Below are 23,349 nucleotides of genomic sequence, written 5' to 3'. Positions count from 1 at the left end.
ATGCATGGCAGCATTAATGGTGCTAGGTTTTAGTATTTTCGAGTAGTGTAGGGGCTGGGCAGTGGTGTTTGTTGCAGTAGGGATTGGGACAAGGTAGGGAGGAGGCTGACCAGCCAGTAGGGATGGCTGGCCGTCGGCCGGAACGGCCATGTCAGCTTTCAAAATAAAAATCTCCCAGTGATCGCCTCTTGTGTCGCCAGAGCGTCTCTCTCGCTAGAAAGGGTGTTGAATGAAATTGTGTATTAACTTATTTTGTTTACTAACAGACTGATTTAGTTTACCAATAGACTTGGTATAAGGTTTAATGGGTAGGGCAAATATAACGATGTAGTACAACAAATTTAAATTTTCATATATCAGAATCCGAAAAAATAATTTTGACAATTCACAGAAACCAAACAACAAATTTTAGAGGAAAAATCATCACAACAAATACACCCTTTAATTAAAATAGAAAATAAGTCATTAAATCATACCAAAATAAGTACTAGATCATGCAGTGGGACACGTGAATCAATGGTCTATTCACAAAATTAGGTATTTTATATACATATTTTTTAAAATTGGTATAATATTAATTATTGGCACTCATGCTCTAAGAAAGTTGAATGGTCCGCTTGGTTGAAGGTTGAGTTATTTATCGAGGGGAATATGGATCAACTCTACTAGAATTCATATGCACATAATATATAATTAATTTTTTCCTAAATTGTTCCTTTTTTCCCACTGCTTTTTCCTTTTTCAAAATTACTTAGGGGTTGTTTGGTAGCCGGTTAGAGAGGAGTTATCCATGTATTAAAATTAGGATAATTTTATACATTGTTTGGTTAAAAGAAGGGGAAAAATAATCTCCACATAGAAGCTAGCATAAGTTATACAATGTTTGATTGTTTTTTCCTCTTTTCCACATAAAATGTAGCATTGCTAATACAATGTTTGGTTCATGTTTTTCTTTTCCGCATAACTAATACATGTATAAGTTATATGGGAATCTGTGTATTATTTATGTAGGGTAGAAGATGGAATAACTTATACATGTAGTAGTAATACTTGTATTAAAGCACAAAATGACAAGAATACCCTTTATTCAAACTTGTATTTTTTTGTTTAAAAATATATATTTAAACTATACTAATAATTTTAATTAAATAAAGTAAGCTAATAATAAATAACACTCACATTACATTTATATTACTAATCCTTATATAACTACCGCATAACTAATCCCCGCATAACTAATTCATGCATAACTAATCCCAACATAACTCAACCTTGCCTAACTTATCTCTGCATAACTAATCTATGCACTACTTATTCCTACATAACTAATACATACATAACTAATATATGTATAACTAATATATATATATAATTAATATTTATATAACTAATATATATATATAACTAATAGTTACGTTACTCTGACCGGCAACGAAATGATGCCTAAATATCATACCTTAACCATAGACTTTCTCTTTTTGGCCTTTTCCGTTACCTTAGCCATAGACCCAGGTTCATAAGTCAGCGTGTACTTGAATTATATATTATCTATATCTACCTTTAATCTTTATCCCTATGAAAAGTAAGTAAAAGAAAAAAACTGCGAAAGATGCGAGATACCGACCGAATTCATTCCCATGGCAGTTACCTTTGCCGACTGTTAACGAAACTGGAAATGAAGTAAATACACGAGTGCGAGGTGCGAGAAGTGTGAGAGAGCCGAGAGCGCGTGTGTTCCTTTTCTCAGAGAGCAGATCTGAATATAGATCTCTCTCTGTCTACAATGGAGTACATAGACAACATGCCGCCAATGGATCTGATGCGCTCGGAGAAGATGACTTTCGTTCAGCTTATTATTCCCTTTGAGTCCGCTCATCGTGCTGTCACTTACCTTGGCCAACTTGGACTTCTCCAATTCCGTGATGTACTCCTCTCTCTCTCTCTCTCTCTCTCTCTCTCTCTCTCTCTCTCTCTCTTTGTGAATATGATTTTTTTTCGTTGTTTGATTATTGAAATTGATTGATTGGCATGATTTTGACTCGAAACTAATGCTTCAAGAGTGATTTTGGTTATGGTAGACTCAATGTAACAGGAAATTGTTGTTTTTAAAGTAAGTTACAATTCTCTAGTTTTACTAGTCTATGTTTGAAGGACTTCGAAGTTTGATTTTACTTGATGATTCCAGAAGCAATCAAATCGAGTCAGAATCCTTTCCTTAGTCTAGTTGGTTTATTGTTGAGAAATCCCTTTTCAAGGAAGGGCATAATAAGAGCTTATTCTTGAAGTGCCAAAGAGTATCTAAATTGAGCGGACCTTAATTCTATTCGCCTATTATTGTTGTTCCAATAATGAACAAGGGTATGGCCTAGTGGTCAATTAAGTGGGTGAGAACTATGAGGTTTCGGCTTCAAATTCCAGTAGAGGCAAAAAGACACTAAGTGATTTTTCACATATATATGCCCAAGTCTTAGTAGGTAGAGTTACCCGATACCAGTACTGGTGGGAGGTAGCCAGAGGAATAGTCGAGGTTTCAAAAGCTCGCCTGGACACCACCGTCATAAAAAAATATTGTTGTTATAATAATTCATTGTAGTATTTGTGCAAATTGAGGTGAGGTTTCAAAGACATCTAATTTCCTGTGCTGGTTCTTTCTTTTTGGGTCGGGGTGAGGCCGTAAGGGTGGGCAAATCTTGCCACGTTCTTGAAGACGAGATGCTATCAGTTTTTTCATGATTATAATATTGTTGTCTCTTTCATGATTTTGAATTATACTTGTAACTATTTTGCCATCTTGTAGGTGATGTGTCTAACTTTAAGTATTAACATCCTTTTATGAAACATATATTTTAATAGTATTATCTTTTATGATCTCGCTATCCTGACTTTATCTACACTTAACCTGCTTTATTTTTCATTATCAAGCAAATGTACTGACTAACTTATTTTGTGCAGCTAAATGCCGAAAAGAGCCCTTTCCAGAGAACATTTGTAAACCAGGTATCCATGAATATTTGTGAATACAGAAAATCCATCTTCAAAATTCTTATATTGTTACTTAGGTAAAAAAAATGTTGTTACTTATTGGAATTGTCACTTTAGCTTATATTGTTGCCAAGTTTTGGTAATGTGCTTCTATTATTGACAAACCACTATTATTGCTAACTTTTGCTGAAAATGTGCCCTCTGATAGTAAATGAAAGCTAGTTGCTCTAGACAAGTGAAGGTTGCTCTGGTGCAAAAGCATTCCACTTCCGACCAAGAGCTTGGAATTTAATTCAGCAAGGGCGTTAAGTGGGAAAACCACTATTGTTAACTCCTAAGTTTGGGGGGTGGTTTACCATATAAAAGAAGAAGAATGAAAAACTAAAGCTTGTTGCTGTATTCAAGATAGGTACTTTTTTTGATAGGTAAAGTAAGGTATTTTATTGATGGAAATCCTTTATTAAGAGAATGCAGGGAGCGAGTACACAAGATAAGTACTTTTATCCAAGTTTATTATCAATTAGAATTGTAAGATTATGTATAGGATTGTTGTTGGACTTCTAAGGACTAAATAGTTACTAACGAGTTCCTGCGGTGCTTTCACGATTAGATTGGTCTCGATCTCTTAATAAATGCCCCCTTTTTTCATAAATAAAATAGACGTGCACATTTAGTGATATTTTCAATCATACTCTGAAGTAAATGTTAAATGTATTAAATTTCTGATCTGCTGAAACTTCTGTGAAATGGAGAAGAGCATAAGACTTTCTATGTGTTCTTATCTATTAAGTTGGACTAGTATCTCTACGGAGTAAGAAGTAAAATTTTAACACACTAACTTGTCCTTAAGGTCTTAAAACATATTTGCACCATGTTCCTGCTGCTAATTTCAATATCCGATGGCTAAAATTGAAGCTTGTAACATAAGATGATATCGGTTTAACTGTCTTGATCTCTTAGATATACTCCAACTTGACCTTCTATTTTAAGCCTATTATTTTCTTCTTTTTATTGGTTTTAATCTTGTTTTTGGATGATCATTTTGTAGGTAAAACGATGCGCGGAGATGTCAAGAAAACTAAGATATTTCAAAGATCAGATACACAAAGCCGGTCTATTGCCTCCTCCTCTTCCTGCTTCCCAACCTGATATTGAATTAGAAGAATTGGAGGTCTCTTTCTAGTTGATTTGCTTTACTTGCTGATAAATGAACTCTCCTCTGTTTTCTTGTTCAATTTGCATTTATTCTAAAGCTTTTCCACTTCAAGAAAAGCTCATATGGACAATGTGGTTCTTCTGAGTTTCAGATACAACTGGCAGAGCATGAACATGAGTTGATTGAAATGAATGCTAATAGTGAAAAATTGCGGCAATCATATAATGAGCTGCTTGAGTTTAAGATGGTATTGCAAAAGGTACATTTCTACCTTGATTTCTGGCCATTTTATTAATCTGCAGGCATTCCAGGTAAGAAATGAACTTCTGAGTAATTGCTTTGGCTTTATTATCACTGGACATGCTTACCTGGGTGCTCATCATCACATTCTCTTCCAAATTTGAACTTTTCAACTGAAATTTAGGAAGCATTTCAGATCATCTTTTTAGCAGAATTTTATCCGTAGGCCTAATTTTTTTTCTGGGTTCAAATATAATTGTTCCTGTCAGAGATACTCATTTTTTTGGTAATATCACGGTACAATTCCAGGCTAGTGGCTTCCTTGTTTCAAGTAGTCATACCACTGATCAGGAAACAGAATTGGATGAAAATGTGTACTCCAATGATAACCATGCGGATACAGCATCATTACTTGAGCAGGTAACTGAGCAAATAGCAGTATTCTCTTGCAGAGTAGCTATATATCATTAATTATATGATCAAGTTCTTTAACATTTTTCAGCAAAGTTCTTTTCAATCTTCAGGAGATGCGTTCAGAACTGTCAAATCAGTCTGGAGTTAGATTTATTAGTGGCATTATCTGCAAGTCCAAGGTTGTTCAATTTGAAAGAATGCTGTTTCGTGCTACAAGGGGTAATATGCTTTTCAATCAGGCAGTTGCTGATGATGAAATACTGGATCCTTCCTCAAACGAAATGGTCATCTTCTTTCTTTTAAAACTTCTCATGTAATTGAACTCACACAATGATGTTTTGATTGGACATTCCCGCTGCCACCCTTCTAAATGTGGGTCAACACAAAAGGAACTAGTTCACTAAGAAAACATGTGCTCATGAAGAGCTTAACTCATGAAGAAATAAGCTCTAATTTTCTCTGTGTATGCAATGTGGTTACTTATTATTATTATTTCGTTGTTGGCGCCTTGCTGTAAGGCAACGCCTGAATATAAAGTTTATCTTATGGTTAACAGAGATTTTGCTTCTGCAGGTTGAGAAAGTAGTCTTTGTAGTATTCTTTTCAGGTGAGCAGGCAAGAACAAAAATACTGAAAATATGTGAGGCATTTGGTGCAAATTGCTATCCTGTTCCTGAAGACACGACAAAGAGAAGGCAGATAACTCAAGAAGTATGTCTCTAATGGAAACGAGTTTCATTGGCATTATGATTGAATTTTGTCGGGCATTTATTATCATCGCATAAGTTGTTGAAAAAATTGCGAGCTGGAAATGGATAATTTTTATGTTGTTTCTGCATAGTAAGCAAGCTAAGTTTCAGTAGCCTGCATTTTATGTGTTGATTGACATTCAAGCTCATAATATACATGGAAAAATAATGTTCTGTTTTGTTTTCCCCTTAACAGCACTTGTGCTATGTCTGGCTGCCTTCACATTTATTCCACAATCACCTTAGCTTAATGTGCCACATTTGCCGCTTCAAAGTGCTAACCCCAAATCTATTTAGGCATATTATGATGTACATGTAGTATTTTGTTTGTGATCATACATTATCGAGATAAACTTCTTAATTGCAGGTTTTGTCTCGGCTATCTGAATTAGAGACCACTCTGGATGCTGGACTGCGCCATAGAGATAAGGCTTTGACCTCCATAGGTTATCACCTTACAAAATGGATAAACATGGTAAGAGACTAAGAGTGAACAGAATAGTTGGAGTTATTGCTTTATACTGCAGATTGTTATTGTCTGATTCGATTAAGTGGACCTTGTAGTCTTGACAAATGAGTTAATTGCTCCAACTCCATTTTATAGGCTAAAACACAAAAGGCAGTGTATGACACGTTAAATATGCTAAATTTCGATGTTACAAAGAAGTGCCTTGTGGGTGAGGGCTGGTGTCCAATATTTGCTAAAACCAAGGTACGTTTCTCTTTTGTCTTCTCTTTTAAGCAGTTTAATATATGGAGCTTCAACTTGTACTGTTTTATGATACTGTTACCAAGTATTGACTCGTGAAAATTTTAGATACAAGAGGCTTTGCAGCGTGCAACATTTGATAGCAGTTCACAAGTGGGGATTATATTTCATGTGATGGATGCTGTGGAGTCACCTCCAACATACTTTAGGACAAACAGTTTCACAAATGCATTTCAAGAAATTGTTGATGCATATGGGTAAGTTAAACACGCAGTAGCATTTCGTTATGTGAAGAAATGATGTAGACATGATTTATATCCCTTGATCTAGTTTGGCGCCTTAATTCCTTTCCATCACTCTCTCTGATTCTATTGATAGCAGCAACGTTCATTTGAAATTACTTCAACATAATTTAAGTTGGTCTCATATGAAGATGTAAAGGGGAGATGCCGGTAATTGTTGAAGTTTCTTTTAGATAGTATAGTAACTTTATTTGCATTTACTTTTTCATTTTAAGGGTTCATCCATTTTTGCAGTAAGACCTTTACTTTTAAAAAAAAAATGTTTTTCGTATGCATGAAGCCTCTATAAGCAAAATGAAACCTTAATAAAGGAGAGTCTACTTTTCAACATAGGCATGCCATGATTTTGGGTCTTTCTTGAGGATGTTGTAAATTAGTAATGCTTCATCCCTTCAGATAAATTTCAAATTCATTTTCTCTAAATAATATCTGAAAATGAATATCCACGTCTTGTGCACATGCTGGGCCAAACAGAAAGCACTTATACTGTTGTTTTCGCTGGCAGTGTTGCTAAATACCAGGAGGCAAATCCAGCTGTTTATACCATTGTTACATTTCCTTTCCTTTTTGCTGTGATGTTTGGGGACTGGGGTCATGGAATCTGCTTGCTGTTGGGAGCATTAGTTCTTATCGCAAGGGAAAGCAAACTTAGCTCTCAGGTTAGTACTCCTATTGATTTAAACTGCTTCTTTGGGGGGTTGAAATAAAAATAATTATACAATTTATATGTTTCTTTTGTGAATCAAGTATCTTTTTTTCTGACAGAAACTAGGCAGCTTCATGGAGATGCTCTTTGGGGGTCGCTATGTACTCGTGTTGATGTCAATATTTTCAATTTACTGTGGCTTGCTATATAATGAATTCTTCTCAGTTCCCTTTCACATATTTGGTGAATCAGCGTACAAATGCCGAGATGCTACATGCAGGTATAAAAATACTTACCGTGCTACGATTCTTTAATAGAAATAAACTGCTCTTTCTGATATGACAAAAGAAAATCTTTCTACTATTTTTTTCGTAGTTTTGGAATACAATGAAATGCTGATGATAAGAGTGAAAATATGGCTGCTTTGTTGCATTTTGAATCTTGTTATTCCTCATGGATGAGAAGTTGATGTGTCTTCATTATCTTCTTAGAAAATTTGGGGTTGGGATGGTGTTTATTTTCCTTTTCTGCACAGATTTGTATCTGTTTTACTTGGTTGTTAAGGTTGCAGTATCATACGACGTAACAGGTTATCTTAAAACACTTGACTACTTTTTGGGTATTTTACAATGATTTGATATCAGGTACTCGCAGAGGCGGACCTAGGATTTAAGTTTTATGGGTTCAAGTTTTAAAGTTTTTAGCATTGAAACCATTGTATTTTTAAAGTTATGGGTTCATATTGCTATATATTGCAATATTAATTTAATTTTACACATAAATTTATGCTCAGCGCCAAAAGTACTGGTTCAGTTGAACCCGGTGCCGGTACATTGCATCCGCGTCTGGGCACTGGTGCTGCAATTGTTGACAATGTGGTATAGACTTTGTCAGGTTGCTTTTATAATTGTATAATTTCTGGTGAAGTTGGCCAAGTTTCTCTTAGATTTTATATATATTTTTCCAATTAGCAACCATTCTTATGCTCTCAAACATTAGATAGTGTAGCCACACTACTTACTAGGTAATCATTATCTTCTCTCTATTTCTTGAACAATTTAAGATACTGCCGAAATAGTGTTTATGGTGGTCTGGGTTTCTCTTAATTTTTTCGCATTTGTGCTTTTACTATTGCCTCCCTATCTCCGAGTGCATGTAGATCATGAATGAACCTCTAATGCACACTCTCCAGGTACCTATTTTAATCACTTGTTATCTTTTTACAACTATCTTGACATTACTGTATGTACCTTTACAGTGATGCACGGACAGTTGGTTTAGTAAAATACAAGGATCCATATCCATTTGGCGTGGACCCAAGCTGGAGAGGCAGCCGTTCAGAACTTCCTTTCTTGAATTCTCTTAAGATGAAGATGTCTATTTTGTTGGGTGTGGCCCAGATGAACCTCGGAATTATTTTAAGTTATTTCAATGCACATTTCTTCAGCAGCTCAATTGATATTAAGTGTGTAATCATTTCCTTTTCTCTCCGTTTCATGGTTTGCCTGTAAATAGTTATTTATTCTGTTATTGATTTTTTTTTTCAGGTATCAGTTTATTCCACAAGTGATCTTTCTCAACAGCCTCTTTGGATACCTTTCGCTTCTCATTCTTGTCAAATGGTGCACTGGTTCTCAAGCAGATCTATATCATGTTATGATTTATATGTTCTTAAGTCCTTTTGAGGCTCTTGGTGAAAATAGGTTGTTCTGGGGCCAGAGTGTGCTTCAGGTATGAGGTACCCTTCTCTTTCTGCAACATGTGCTCTTAGAGTTTGTTTGGTTCCTAAATGGGCTAAGGTAGGTTTGTACTACCGCTAAATTATATTGAGAATATTGTAAAAAATGAAGTATAAATGGGTTTCTAATACCTGCATCCCACGTTTGGTATTTTTGGAGGCGAGGGGTCTAAATTCTTTTGATAAAGGACTTTGGCATAATTTTATTAAATATCTTACAATGGTTAGTTCGAGATAATTCTAACCAAGAGTTATAGTCAGGCATGGGAGTGAGTTTCTATATATATATATATATTGAAGGCTAGATATAAAACAAATAAAAAGAACAGGTAACAAAATAAGGAAATATGAAAAACAAAAGTATTAAAGAGGTCGGTGGATGTGCATGGGGAGAGGGTAGAGAGGAATGGGTGAAGGGTTAAGTCCCCCTTGATTCCATATTTATCCCATGATGAAGGGATTATAATCTCTTTCATTATCCAATTCCATACTTAATAAAAACCTAAATTATGAAGTGTGTTTCTCCTTGTCCCTCACATAATCCAATACCAAACAACCCTAAGAATAGTAGAATGCATCTACTTCCTGGTACCTCTGTTAACAATTACTGTTGCAGGTAATATTGCTGCTTTTGGCACTTGTTGCTGTTCCATGGATGCTCTTCCCAAAACCTTTTATTTTGAAAAGACTTCATATGGAGGTATTATGCCTGTTTCATTCTCATCTTTCTTACTGATGATTGAATACTATGTTGACTTTTCTGATTCAGAGAAGATGAAAGTAGTGGAAATAGCTTTTGTTTTTGCTTAAGGGACATTTTAGTGGCATAGAATGGAGATTCATTTTTTGTTTTTTTATTTTTAATTTTATGCATTTTTTTTTTTTGAAGAAGGAGGGGTCTTAAGCTAGTAACAACCAAGGAGGATCTAATCAAATATATTATTTATTGAAATTAGATATGATTAGGAATGACGTTATTCGCGACAAGGTGGACCCTATTGAGGACAAGATACGGGAAGCGAGGCTTAGGTGGTTTGGACATGTGAGGACTGAGGAGGAGGAGCACAGATGCCCTGGTGAGGAGGTGTGAGAGGCTGACATTGGAGGGCCTACGGAGAGGTAGAGGTAGGCCGAAGAAGAAGTGGGGAGAGGTGATTAGGCAAGACATGGCGCAACTTCAGCTGACCGAGGACATGACCCTTGATAGTAAGGTGTGGAGGTCGAGGATTAGGGTAGTAGTGGGGTAGGTGGTCTAGATTGTTCATACCGGTAGTATTAGTACGCACTCTCGCATTCTGCCGGTAGTACATTTCTTTGACTACCCTTCGTTTTCTTTCATTTTGATCATCTCATTATCGCATTGTTTATGCTGCTTTTATATGGCTTTTTGGTGTTGTCCCTCCTTGTCTATCTTTTAATTAATGCGGTGCTTATGTTTTCCTGAGCCGAGGGTCTATTGAAAACAGCCTCTCTTACCCTCCCTAGACCCCACGATGTGGGATAATACTGGGTATGTTGTTGTTGTTGAAGATATCATTGACGTCTCCTCTTTAAGCATATCTTCACTCTTGATATGTTGCTAGAATGGACTTCTAAATCTATCTTTCCATTATTCCTGGGTTAAATTAGTTAGCCTGTCAATTTTCGAGAGTATATTTTTCATCAAAAAATAGTGGTGAAAAAGGAATAACCAAAACTATAAGTTTGATATACTTGTGGACGTATTATTGCTTTCAGTAAGTAATATGTGAAGAGATATTAGGCTTCTTAAAAATAGAGGTTTGTGTCATTGAGCCTCTCGTGTCCGAAGATGAAACTACTTGGTGGAAACTTTTAGTGTGGAATATGAGCTGTGTACGTAGGATGACTTCTCTATTTTAGCTGCTTGTGCCTTTAGGTGACTGCCTGGAATTGCAATCCCTTTTCCAAATGTTTTATTTTCTTCAGTTGTTCGTTATTGCGAGAAAAGTTGGGATACCTAATTGCTCGTTATTCAGAAAATCCTTTTCTAGTGTACTTTTTAGGACCCTCTCCCCTGTTCCTCAGTCTAGCAATCCTATTCCAATCAGACTTTGCATTTTTTGCTTTTATTTTCTCCCATGTTTTTTCTCAAACATGAAAATTGGTCAAAGTTTTTATTCAGTCGACATCCTACCTAAAATGAAAAGCAGAGGTTCATTCTCTACACCAAACGGTAAATTCCTGTATAGAAGCTGTTAAGGTGTCTACTGATGTTACTTGAATTAGCAATTTGGTTTTATATCTTCTTTTCTTTTTTCTTTTTTCCTTTTTCTTTTTTGGGGGGTTGGGGGTGGGGGTGAGTGGAGAGAGCCTTATGCTTTATTTATTTGGTATTTAAATCTGACAATGTCATGTACAGCCTATCAATAGATAGACTTAGTAGTTTGAAGGCTTGATTTCTCTTGCACCTTTGACGATTCTCAGAGATTTCAAGGTCGTACATACGGGATACTTGGAACCTCCGAGATGGGTATTGACGAAGAACCAGGCTCTGCCAGGCAGCATGCTGAGGAGTTTAACTTTAGTGAGGTTTTTGTGCACCAAATGATACACTCTATTGAATTTGTACTTGGTGCTGTTTCTAACACTGCATCGTATCTTCGGCTTTGGGCTTTGAGGTACATCCATTAGTTACTTATTTTTTGTTATCAAGATGTATGTTCCTTCAAAAGTTGCTATATGCATATATACACATGCATTGTTGGTGTTGGTGCAGTTTGGCTCACTCTGAATTATCTACTGTGTTCTATGAGAAAGTTCTCCTCCTTGCCTGGGGGTAAGTTTTCATGTGACCTTTAGCTATTTCATTTTCTTCTTGCTGGTTGTTCAACTTTCTCCAGTTTGTAGCTATGGTTTCTCAGAAAAGATAGATAAATAATTATGATTTGTTGTAAAAGTTGATTTCGTTCATAATTTACTCTTAGCATTCTCGGTGTTGAATTTATTCATTCTAAGTTCAGGTATGATAACATCGTCATACGGCTAGTGGGGCTGGCAGTTTTTGCCTTTGCGACAACTTTTATACTACTTATGATGGAGACTCTTAGTGCATTCCTTCATGCATTGCGTCTTCATTGGGTGGAATTCCAGAACAAGTTTTATCATGGGGATGGTTATAAGTTCAAGCCATTCTCCTTTGCCTTGTTAGCAGATGATGACGATTAGTACATAGCTTTTCTTTCTCTCTTTTTTCTTTTGGGGAATTCTGTGGAGAAGAAGAGTTTTCCATCTGGAGAAGAAGCCTGACAAAAATTTCGAAAGGACCCAATTTTGACTGACTGGCACTTTGTACACTCTTTATTTGGATCAGCTGGATTATGTAGGATAGAATTGTAAAGTTACAGCACAGAATCTTTTGGTATAGCAGTATGAAAAGGGCTCTGAGGTCGTAGTTAGCTGTTGAGGAAGAGATCTGTAAAGTATTCTCATTCGTATATTTTTATCGTATTCTCCCAAACAGGGATTCAGTCATAGTGATTTGTGAAGATGGAATGTTTTATACCACTGTATCTTCAGAGTTGCACATCTTTTTGTTGCTGAATCTAAAACTATACGTATAACTCATATACGTTTTTGTGGGTAGTTGTCCTTCCAGTTTTGTAATAATAAAGCCTCTTTTACGGTCTAATGCTTCTGACCTGACTCCAGATGTTTCATCTCCGTTAAATTTCCTAATTGAAATCGTTGGCAAGTGCTCCGGAACAAACAGTCAACTTTTATAGTTAACAATTGGAGGTCTCCTATCTTAATTGCCTCAAACATCCTGGCATCATAACTGAGCTGGAGTAAGGTTCTCAAAAACTAATGAAACCCATCAAGAAGTCATAGGTTTAATACGTAGCAATTTATTTACATTTAAGTTGAGAATTTCTTTTTGGTATTCCATGAAAAGTTCAGTGGTTTTGAACTGAAAGAGGGAGTAGGTGGACATGAGTTTATAGTTGACAGCGCCAGAAAATAACGAGGAATATGTTTTACTTACAAGTGTATCTACCAGGAACGTACGCTGTTTCTCCTTAACTTTTCCCCTTACACATAATGCAAAATACAGTTTCTTCCGGCCTGTAATACTTGCTGCGCCTAAAGTAAAACAAAGGCCAGACCTCGTACTAGATAAAGGTTACATGTCTCAAATAGCAATCATGCTAATAGTAAAACAAAAGAAACAAACTATAGGCTGAGTATTAGAAGTCTGTTTTCTAGTAATAAAAGAAGAAAACATACACTACCATATAGTATATTATATGCCGTGCATTCCTATCAATAGTAAAAATTGCACAGGGCGCCCTATTTGGTCGCCCCCATTTAACCTATACCCATTTTAAAAAAAAGTTTTAACTTGTACACGCTTTTTAAACAACTTCAGGCTTCTTTCTCCTCCTCCTCCTCCTCCTCCTCCTACGTTTTCTTCTTCTCCTTCTTCTTCTTCTTCTTCGGGTGACAATGATTTTATATGATGGTTGTGAACATATTTTAACATAGTTTATGATGTTTTACAATGGTGAGCTGTTATGACGCTTTATTTTTTGCTATTGCTTAGGGTTTCTTCTTCTTCTTTTTCTTAATTGCAAAATGGGTTCATTAGATTTATTGTTGTTTTGACAAATTGATGATTGAGATTTGTTCTTGATGATATTTGGAGGTTATGTTTCAAATTTGAGCTCATTTGGAGTTGATTTAGGTATTAAAATTGCTATAATTCGAAGAACAAATTTCTGTTTCTGAACAATTTGCACTTCAGGCCTATTTGGCCTTAAGTGCATAAAAACGTTGGTTGTACTTTCAGATCTTTTGGCCTTAAGTGCATCTGAAGTGCAATTTTTCACTTCAGACTTATTGGCATTAAGCGTAGCAAAATGTTTGTTGCAGTTCACACCTTTTGGCCTTAAGTGCATTTGAAGTGTAATTTTTCACTTCAAACTTATTGGCCTTAAGTGTAGCAAAACGTTTGTTGCACTTCAGACCTTTTGGCCTTAAGTGCATCTGAAGTGCAATTTTTCACTTCAGACTATTGGTCTTAAGTGCATCTGAAGTGCAATTTTTCACTTCAGACTTATTAGCCTTAAGTGCATGAAACCATTGGTTGCACTTCAGACCTATTTGGCCTTAAGTGCATTTGAGGTGCAATTTTTTCACCTCAGACTAATTTTTTGTAACTTCAGACCCGATAAATCTGAAGTTGATCGTAAAGTAAGTACGCTTGTAAACTTTTTTGCAAAATGGGTATATGTTCAATTGTGACCCCAAAATCGATTACAGATGGAAAAGCCCTCTATCAATACGAGCATCCCATGAAATTATCCGATCATTGTGGCTCCTTTTGATCAAACAACTTAAGACTGTCCAACACGAGATCTTGGGAACCTTGGCCTTAAGAGTGAACCAGAGACATTTATTGCGTAAATCTATCACTTGTACACTGATCCCACATTCAATTGAAAATTCTTTATGATCCAATAGTTAATTAAGAAAAACATATCGGTAGAGTAGAGACATAGTAGCTCTATTAGAAAAGGAAGTTGATAAGGGTTTTCCAAATTTCGACCAAACCAAGATATAATCTTTTTAAAAATATACTATACCCTAGGTTAAGAGTATGAACGTCAAACTAATTAATTTTGTCTTAATTTGAATATCAGTTGTCTAACAGCTTGTTTGGATGGTTGTTACAGATCGTTTTATAATGTATCGTATCGTATCGTATCGTATCGTATCGTATTGTATTGTATTGTATCATTTGATGGACACAATGTTTGGATACATTGTATCGTTTGCTGTTATTTCATGATATCACGCAACAACAATATGAAGAATGAACTTAATATTATAAAGAAAAATTATGATATGGGATAAATTTATTATATAAAAAGGTAGGGTAAATGATAAAATAAAATTATTTAATAATAATGAAGGGTGAGATGAGAAAAAAAAGATAAGATAACGACGCAACCACACCAAATCGGTTGTTGCATAAAGTGGCACATTTCGTAACAACAGATTTAACGATACGATACAATAAATTTAAGTAACAACCAAAACAAACACCATATTTAAAGTAACAATACGATACAACAACCATCCAAACAAGCTGTAATTCTTTTAAAATTAAATTTTCATACTTTGAAATTATATAAATAAAACTACTATTATAAGTTACTGAATTTTATAATTTAAAATCAGTAAAAATATATTTTTTAAAATAAAAAGTGTTTACTTTCAAATAATAGTTCTGTTCCATTTTAAGAGCCTATTTGGCCAAGCTTTTAGGAGACCAAAAGTACTTTTTTTGGTCAAAAAAGTACTTTTCTGAATATTTAAGGTGTTTGACAAAAGTAAAAAAGTATTTTTGAGCAGCAACAGAAGCAGTTTTTCTGCTTTTGAAGAGAAACTACAAATTCTAGCTTCTTCCAAGAAGCAGAAGTAGAAAATTAATTTATTCAAGACAAAAAGAACCTTATGATAAATTTATATTTTCTAAATTATCTCTCATTAATTTAACATTTGTCTTTTTCTTTTCCTTTTTCTTTTTATTTCTAATGTACATTTCTTCTTTTTTTTTATTTTAATCATATTTTTATTCTCTTTCTTCTATTCCTAAAAGTAGATTTTAAATTTATATTGAATGATGTATTTTGACATATTTAAATTATCATGTACATAATAGGTAATACCAAACACTCAATGTTATTGCTTTGGAATAACTAACATTGATTGAAATTTTAATTTATATTTTTACTTTACGTTTTATATTTAATTGAATTCTTTTATAATAAATATTTAAATTTTTTTCTTTCTAAATAATACTAATCATAAATTGAATATTTATTATCTTTTTTTGTAGTTTGATACTTAAAAGTGCTTTTTGAAGAGATTGGTCAAGCACAATGAGCTTACAAAAAGCACCACTCAAACGAATTGGCCAAACACAAACTGTTATTTTGCAAAAGTACTTTTTCAAAAAATACTTTTGAACAAAAGTAATTTTTAAAATAAATAATTTTTGACAGTTTGACCAAACGGACTTTAGGTGTCCTTGTTGCCGTTTTATCCGAAACAAATATTATTTTAACAAACAAAAGGCATTAATTATTCTTTTCAAATTTACCTTTTCCCTATAAATAATTTACAAAACTTTTTAGAATGTCTTTTCATGCTTAACGAGAGATACAAGGTAATTCAATTAAATAATTCTTACAATTAATGTTATCAACTTTTATGATTATGTATAGGAGAAAGGGAAAAAGAGGAGAAACGAGAAAAAAATTTACAAAGTGGGCGCTTACCAACAAAGTAAAAATTTAGGCAGAATACATACACAAATACTTTAACTATTACAGAAATTCCACTTGAACACCTCAACTAAACCATTTTTCATCGGAGCACTTTTACTATATATTTACTGCATCATTTTAACACTCCGACTGGCATGGCAAATAACGTGAACATCACTACTTTTGAGCGCGTGAACATTAAAAATATGCTAACAAAAACTATTTTAATGGTACAATACAAACGGTAAAATATGCCATTTTCCTATTATATAATTAAACCCTCATCCCTTTTTACCAGTCTCGTTCTTCACCCTTCCCTTAAATCCAACCTATTTCTTCACCCTTTTCTTGATTTTCTGGTTTAAAATTTTTATTCGTCTTCCCAAATTGAAAGTAGTCTCGTCGTTTGTGTTCAAATTTTGGCTTAAGCTCTCAATTATGTCTCTCACACCAAGAGTCGATTCATGCTGATGTGGTCATGAATGTCAATTGAAAACTTCATGGTCTCCATCTAATCCTGGAAGGAGGTTCTATGGATGCAAATTTAAAAATGTAAGTGATAATTAACTACAATTAATTATTTTTACTATGTTATCCTCGATTTTAGTTTGAATCATATATTTTTTTGAAGGACACAAGTGGATGTAATTATTTTAGGTGGGTTGACGATGAGTTTCCTAGCCAAGCGGATAGGGTTATTTGGGGTTTATTGAAAAGGGTCAAAACTTTCGAAGAAGAAAGGACTCGAGCAAGAACATAGAGGAAGAAATTGGCTTTTATTATAGTAATAATGCTAATTATTTGGGTTTGAGTTTTTTACTGTGTCGACGATCGTTGAAGTTGTTGTGATTTTGCTGGTGGTTGGAGTAGCTGTTGTATTTTGTGTTTTAGCTATTGTACTTTGTGTTTGTAATGGTTGTTGATATATTTTGGGTGTATCTAGTTTTCTTGAATGTAATTGTGGCATGTGGCCTTATTTCAATGAAATGAAGAATTTTTCTGCAATTGCCTTTTATGTATTGGTTCAAATGTGGAATTCAAAGTACTAAAATATTGAAGTTGTAACATGAACTCAACCGATAAGTCTTAACAAACAACCATCGCAGCCTACCATCCTCCAGATTTACCAAGCATATACAGTCCAACTTATGCAAAAAAAAAATACTGCAATTGCATTCATAACTGATGCAAAAGGTTGCTGATGCTACCGACTGAATGCTTTAAATTGAATGCTTTAAACTGAATGCTCCATAAAAGAACATATATGAATGCTTTAAATTGAGGCTACCAATATCATTTAAATTACATTCACAACTAAAGTGTTTACAACACCAGTCACAATTTCAAATAACTAAAGTGTTTACAACTTAAAGTAGTGCCAACTAGTGACCCAAAAAAGACACAATAATCAATTCAAGTCTGGATACTTAGCAAAATACATAAACTCAAACTCAAAATAGCACAATCCTAACACAACTATGGTGCTGGAGGGGCTGGACTTGCAACTGAATAGGTAGTTGATGAAGATCCAATTTGGTTTCTCCTGTTTGCACTTAGTTGTTATAGCTGGGAAGTTGTTATAGTATTTTTGCCTTTAAACTTAAGGCCAGGAGATTTAAAACCAAGATCAATATTGACTGCACTAGTATCCTTCACAACCTTAGTCCCATATGATACAACTCTTTCACCTAAACTACCAGGCTAAAATTGACATAAAAGCATATAGATTAGTCATTAAAAAAATGGTAGTAATAACAAGTTGAAGTTATGAATAGGCAGTCCTTACATTAATGACAGTTATTCCAGTTGTAAGATTGGTGTTGATGTTTTAACTTCAATACCACACGGAGGGGGGGGGGGCGAGAGTGATTTGTGTGGTGTCTATTTTTTTGCTTAAACTGATTGTGGAAGGACGTGGTTCTTCTAAGTGTTCCTTAACCTACTATTGCTGAAATAGTAAATGTGAAAAGTAAAGAACACAAGTATTTTACGTGAAAAACACCTGGCTCAAAAGGTGAAAAAAACACGACCTACTTCTCAGTAGGATTTTTCCAAACTTTTCACTAAATCACTGAGCCAAAAACTGTATTTACAAAATACTTTTGTAAACCTAGGATTAATTCTAACCCCGTTGTGGCAACCAGCCTCTAACTGCTGCGACAACTTCAAGTTAACTCTAACTTGAATACTCTGTGTACCTATTACAATTGCCTCTAGATAAAGCTGAAAGGTACAATATGAAAACACCTTCTACAATTGAACGAGAATAAAAACCAGACACTTGGAACTGGTCCTTCTATCTGGTTCATGTAGCTTCAGGTTAGCACACTTGAATCACACACGAATTACTTGCAAAATACCTTGCTATTTTGCTCTCAATTCACGTTTAACTTCTTGTTTTGTGCATCCCTGTAGAATGAGAACATCCTGCAATATATAGAGTTAGTAGATGAAGAAATAACTAGAGTTCTAATGCTACTCTTCCTTGGTGGAAGAGTTCTAGTTGATCTCAACTTCTAACTCCTCCCTTATCTTGGATAGTGTTCTCTTTCAGTAATGAGTCCTTCTCCTTATCAATTATGCAACCTTTTCAATCAGGAGTTATCAATTATACTAAGTTAAGCTTATCTCCTTCACGTGCATCCCACATGCTCAAATCTGCTTGTGTCTATGTACATAAGGGATGGACCTGGTTCATGCCTGAGCTTCATTTGTCAATATTCAAAACTAACCTTCACTTGGGCCAATAAATTCCCCCTTTTTGATGATGACAAACCATGTGCTTTTCATAAGCTTAGGCCCTATTTCAACTTAGCTCAACATCAATACAATGTTAGAAACATTTTTCCTTTTAATCACTTATCATCAAAGATCAGGTACATTAGGTTATAAACATCACTGTTCAAAGTGTAAAGCACAACTTTTTTTTCCCTTTTGGCATCATCGAAAAGTTGCATAAATAAGTAAGATAACCAGATTTTAAAACTTACTCATGGCCACTGGGGCTACTTCAAATGCAATCATGGGTTAATCATCATAGATCAAGCTATGAATTTTAACCATCAAAGAAATATAAACAAACAGTTAGAGCAAAAGACAGTAAATTTCATTGATGATTGATAAGATTCTACCACAAATCATAAGAAGAAATAAAAACACTGAAAACATGAGCAAAAGAAACAAAAAATCCCGAACTAGGTCACTGGTTGATCTACACTATGCTAGGAGGCTGGGAAGAACTAGATGCTTAGTTTTTGGCTTGGAGAAGTTTCAGTATATCCTGAAGAATGCCATCATTCTTCTCCTTTTCTCTTGCCAGTTCAGTTCTGAGAACATCTCTCTCAGTCTCCATCTCTGCCAACCTCTTCTTCAGCCTCTCAATCTCAGCATCCTTAACTTCACTTTCTTGCACCAAGGCTCGCACCTTGCTATTCACTGGTACCTTCTTGGATGAACCAGGTTCTTTAGGAGTGGCATGGACTTCATAGTCACAAGCAATCAGAGTATTTGCCCTAAAATGATCCTTACTTGTACCAACCTCCCACTTCTTCATAGGTACCTTGAAATGTGCAAGCACATCTGTGAGAATGAAGCCATAGGGAATAACATGAGTCTTAGTGCCATTTAGAACCCTATCAAGAAGCTGGATTATAAATCCAGGCCAATTAATCTGCCTCCAACTATCTAAACACTCCATAAGGACCAAGACCATGAAGTTTGCAATGTGCCTCCTTTCCTGCCTTGGCAGAACACATTTGTTGACAAATTCGAACATCACCTTGTAGGGTGGCTTCATCTCACTTTTGCACACAACCTTAGGCTCAACTTCCTCCTCATTGTCACCGAATTTTCTGGTAATGGTAAGGGCAGTATGAAGATTTTCTAGGCTTGGCCACTTAAGCTTTGTATAGTCATTTTACCCCTCAGCAGGTATACCTAGAATTTCTCCCAACTCCTTCACATCGAAGGAGACTTGCACTCCTTTCACTATACTGGTAACCCTTCCATCTTTCACCTCACCATTTTCCATAAACTCAACAATTTTATTCCTAGACAACTTGCCATCTATCTGAAGGACCATGTCCTTCTAGCCTTGCAACTCCAACTTATCCAAAAGCAACACCAATTCTTGCTCCTCCAAGTCCCCGAGGAGTCTGCCCTTCAAAATTGTCCTCTTCCCAAACTTGGCCATCTTGTCTTTCTCAGTGTCAGAATCATCTTCTTCATCTCCACTCCATTCCTTTTCTTCAACATTTTTTGCTTGTTTTGACTTCACAACAGACCTTGTTCTTTTTGCCAAGGTGGATGGTTTAGCAGACTTTGACTCTGAAACAAACTTCTTAGTGGAAGTCTTGGCTTTCTTAGCTTTGGGAGTCAGAACCTCCACTTCTTTAGTCTCATCTTCATCTCGAAGGACCAGGTCCATCTCATCAATGTCAACAGCCTCAACAGGCTCATCCACCTTCTTTTTCCCTTAGCAACTGCTTTTCTTCTACTTTCTTCTAAGGCTTTCTGCAGTTCTGCCTTATTCTGCTTTAGCTGACTTCTTGTGGCTCTTCCTCTTGTGGGAGGAATTTCAACAGTAACAAAAGGGGCAACCTTCCTTTTCTTGTTAGCCCTAGCAGTGCCAGGGATTTTAGCCTTTGAACTTCCTTTCTTCTTTGGATTATAACTCTCAGTCACTCTTTTTAGTAGGTCTGCGAAGGTTTCCTATTCAGATGAAACAGGTTCATCCCTATTTTTCCCAAGTTGAACCAGCCCTTCAGCAGCTTTGCCAGACCCACTTCCCCCTGTTTTCTTTACACTCTCCTCTACTTCAGCAGATTTCTCTCCCCAAACAACCATTGCACCTGTGTCTTTGGTTAAACTAACAGGAGTGGGTAAAGAATCAACCACTCTTTTACCCTTTCCCCTCACAATACTCCTAACTCCCTTGCTCTCTTTTTCTTTTCCCTTTTTATTTTTACTACCAACTTCTCCAGACTCTGTAGTTTCAACACTTGCTATAGACCCTACCAGCACAAACCTATTTTTCAAATTTGTATCAACTTCAGAAATTGTCTCAGGAGTAGCTTTAGGGCTAGAAGATACCTGTTCAGTTTTAGAAGAAGCCGTTTCTTCCCCCTCAGTAGCAGATTTAAATGAGTCTTCAGATTTTTGAAGTTCTTGGACCTGGCTATCCTTCAACTGTTTATCTAATTTCTTGGATAATGCGCTCCCTGCTACAGTCTAGTGAGCAAGCATCTTAGTTCTTCCTTTCTTAGACAGAGGTGTGGTTGAAGGTGTGATAGATGGTGTGGGTGTGATTTTCTTGGGTGGGGATGAAGGATTTTCAGGAGTGTTAGCCATTTCTGTGCTTGGGTATGGGAGAGAAGAGAATTGGATTGTGTTTGGAAGATGAGAGAAGATGGAGAGTATTTGACGGCTTGAAAAATATGGAGTGAAGAAAACAATAATGCTGATCAATTTAAAGAGGAGTAATTAATGGGGTAACGACAACTTTTCAGACTTTTAGAAGTCTAATCAAATTGAATTTCAGTTTTGAAAAGACTTTGGAGTGTATCCCTAGAATCTAGGTACTTCAATTCGGTTAGGAGTCTTTTGAACGGAACTGGTTCACTTGTAACAGATAAGTCCAAAAGAGTTTGGAATTAAGTAGAACTCTGCTCATGGTCCAAATATTATTATTTCAAATTATGTAGAGTAGAGAAAATATACCGAGTAATCTTGATGAACCAGGTTCTTCACTGAGAATTGTCTTGTACAAGTCTAAATTTTCCAAAATAGAAAAAATATCATTAGAGATTAATGAATCATTTTATCATATGGTACAAGAGTATACTATTGAAAGTATGAGACTGAGCAAAATCTAATCTAATTATATACAAAATTTACAGATTTTCTAACCAAATATTTTTTTTAATTTTTTTTTTCATTGTGAATTTTTGAACTGGTCCTTTTAGGTGATCTTAATCATCCCTAATTCTAACTTGTTCCTTTCAAAGTGATCTCTACTTAGAGCTTTTGTGAATATGTCAGCTATTTGCTTGTCAGTAGCACAAAATTTCATAGTTATCAAACCCTTTTCATTGTTATCCCTCAAAAAGTGATGCCTAACATCTATGTGCTTAGTTATCTTGTGATGAACCGAGTTTTTGGTCATACTAATAGCACTAGTGTTATCACAAAAAATGGGGATACAACCAACATCAATTCCAAAGTCCATTAATTATTGTTTGATCTATAATAATTGAGCACAACATGAAGCAGCAACAATATACTTAGCTTCAGCAATAGATAAGGCCACTGAATTTTATTTTTTAGTAGCCCAAGACACAAGACATGAGCCAATAAAGTGTGCCATACCTGAGGTGATCTTTCTATCCACAAGAAAACCTACATAATCAACATCAACATATCCCACTAGATTGAAATTACTACCTTTTGGATACCATAGACAAAGATCAGTGGTGCCTTTTAGATATCTCAAAATTCTCTTGACAGTAGTCAAGTGAGACTCCTTTGGATTTGCATGAAATCTTGCACAAAGGTCTACACTGAAAACAATGTCAGGTCTACTAGCAGTGAGATACAACAATGAGCCAATCATTCCCTATACAACTTCTGATCAATAGATGAACCGAGTTCATCTATATCCAACTTTGTAGCTGTTGCAATATGAGTGTCAATTTTTTTTGAAATCTTCCATTTTAAACCTTTTAAGAAACTCTTTTACACACTTCTGCTGATGGATCATAGTTCCATTTGAATTTTGTTTAATTTGTAAGCTTAAAAATAAATTAAGCTCACCCATCATGCTCATTTCAAATTCACTCCCTATTAGTTTAGCAAATTCTTTACTTAACTTATCAGTAGTTGCTCCAAAGATTATATCATCAACATATATCTGAACTACCAAGAGATCTTTACCTTTTTCTTTCAAGAACAAAGTATTGTCAATTTTACCTCTCTTGTAGTCATGATCAAGCAAAAACTTTGATAATTTTTCATACCATGCTCTTGGAGCTTGCTTGAGCCCATAAAGTGCTTTGTCAAGTTTGTACACATGATCAAGACTCTCAGTGCTTTCAAACCCCGGAGGTTGCTTGAAAACACTTCTT

At 35.3% G+C, this 23,349-nt stretch overlaps 1 protein-coding gene across 1 annotated transcript; it reads left to right on the top strand.

Annotated features, from left to right (window-relative positions):
* The first annotated feature begins 1,573 nt into the window (after window positions 1-1,573).
* LOC104100820 (V-type proton ATPase subunit a1-like) lies at window positions 1,574-12,539 on the top strand. Its single transcript, XM_009608150.4, has 18 exons — window positions 1,574-1,924; window positions 2,953-2,997; window positions 4,031-4,153; window positions 4,290-4,397; window positions 4,688-4,798; window positions 4,903-5,076; window positions 5,366-5,503; window positions 5,909-6,016; window positions 6,146-6,253; window positions 6,359-6,507; window positions 7,058-7,211; window positions 7,318-7,478; window positions 8,457-8,663; window positions 8,746-8,929; window positions 9,553-9,636; window positions 11,382-11,575; window positions 11,674-11,733; window positions 11,918-12,539. The coding sequence occupies exons 1-18, from the start codon at window positions 1,784-1,786 to the stop codon at window positions 12,120-12,122; spliced, it is 2,454 nt and encodes an 817-aa protein (XP_009606445.1). The 5' UTR covers window positions 1,574-1,783; the 3' UTR covers window positions 12,123-12,539.
* Window positions 12,540-23,349: the final 10,810 nt, after the last annotated feature.

Source organism: Nicotiana tomentosiformis, chromosome 6 (assembly GCF_000390325.3).
Source record: "Nicotiana tomentosiformis chromosome 6, ASM39032v3, whole genome shotgun sequence".
Taxonomy (NCBI): Eukaryota; Viridiplantae; Streptophyta; class Magnoliopsida; order Solanales; family Solanaceae; genus Nicotiana; species Nicotiana tomentosiformis.
Note: the sequence above shows the minus strand (reverse complement) of the source record. Positions and strands in the feature narration are given on the sequence as shown.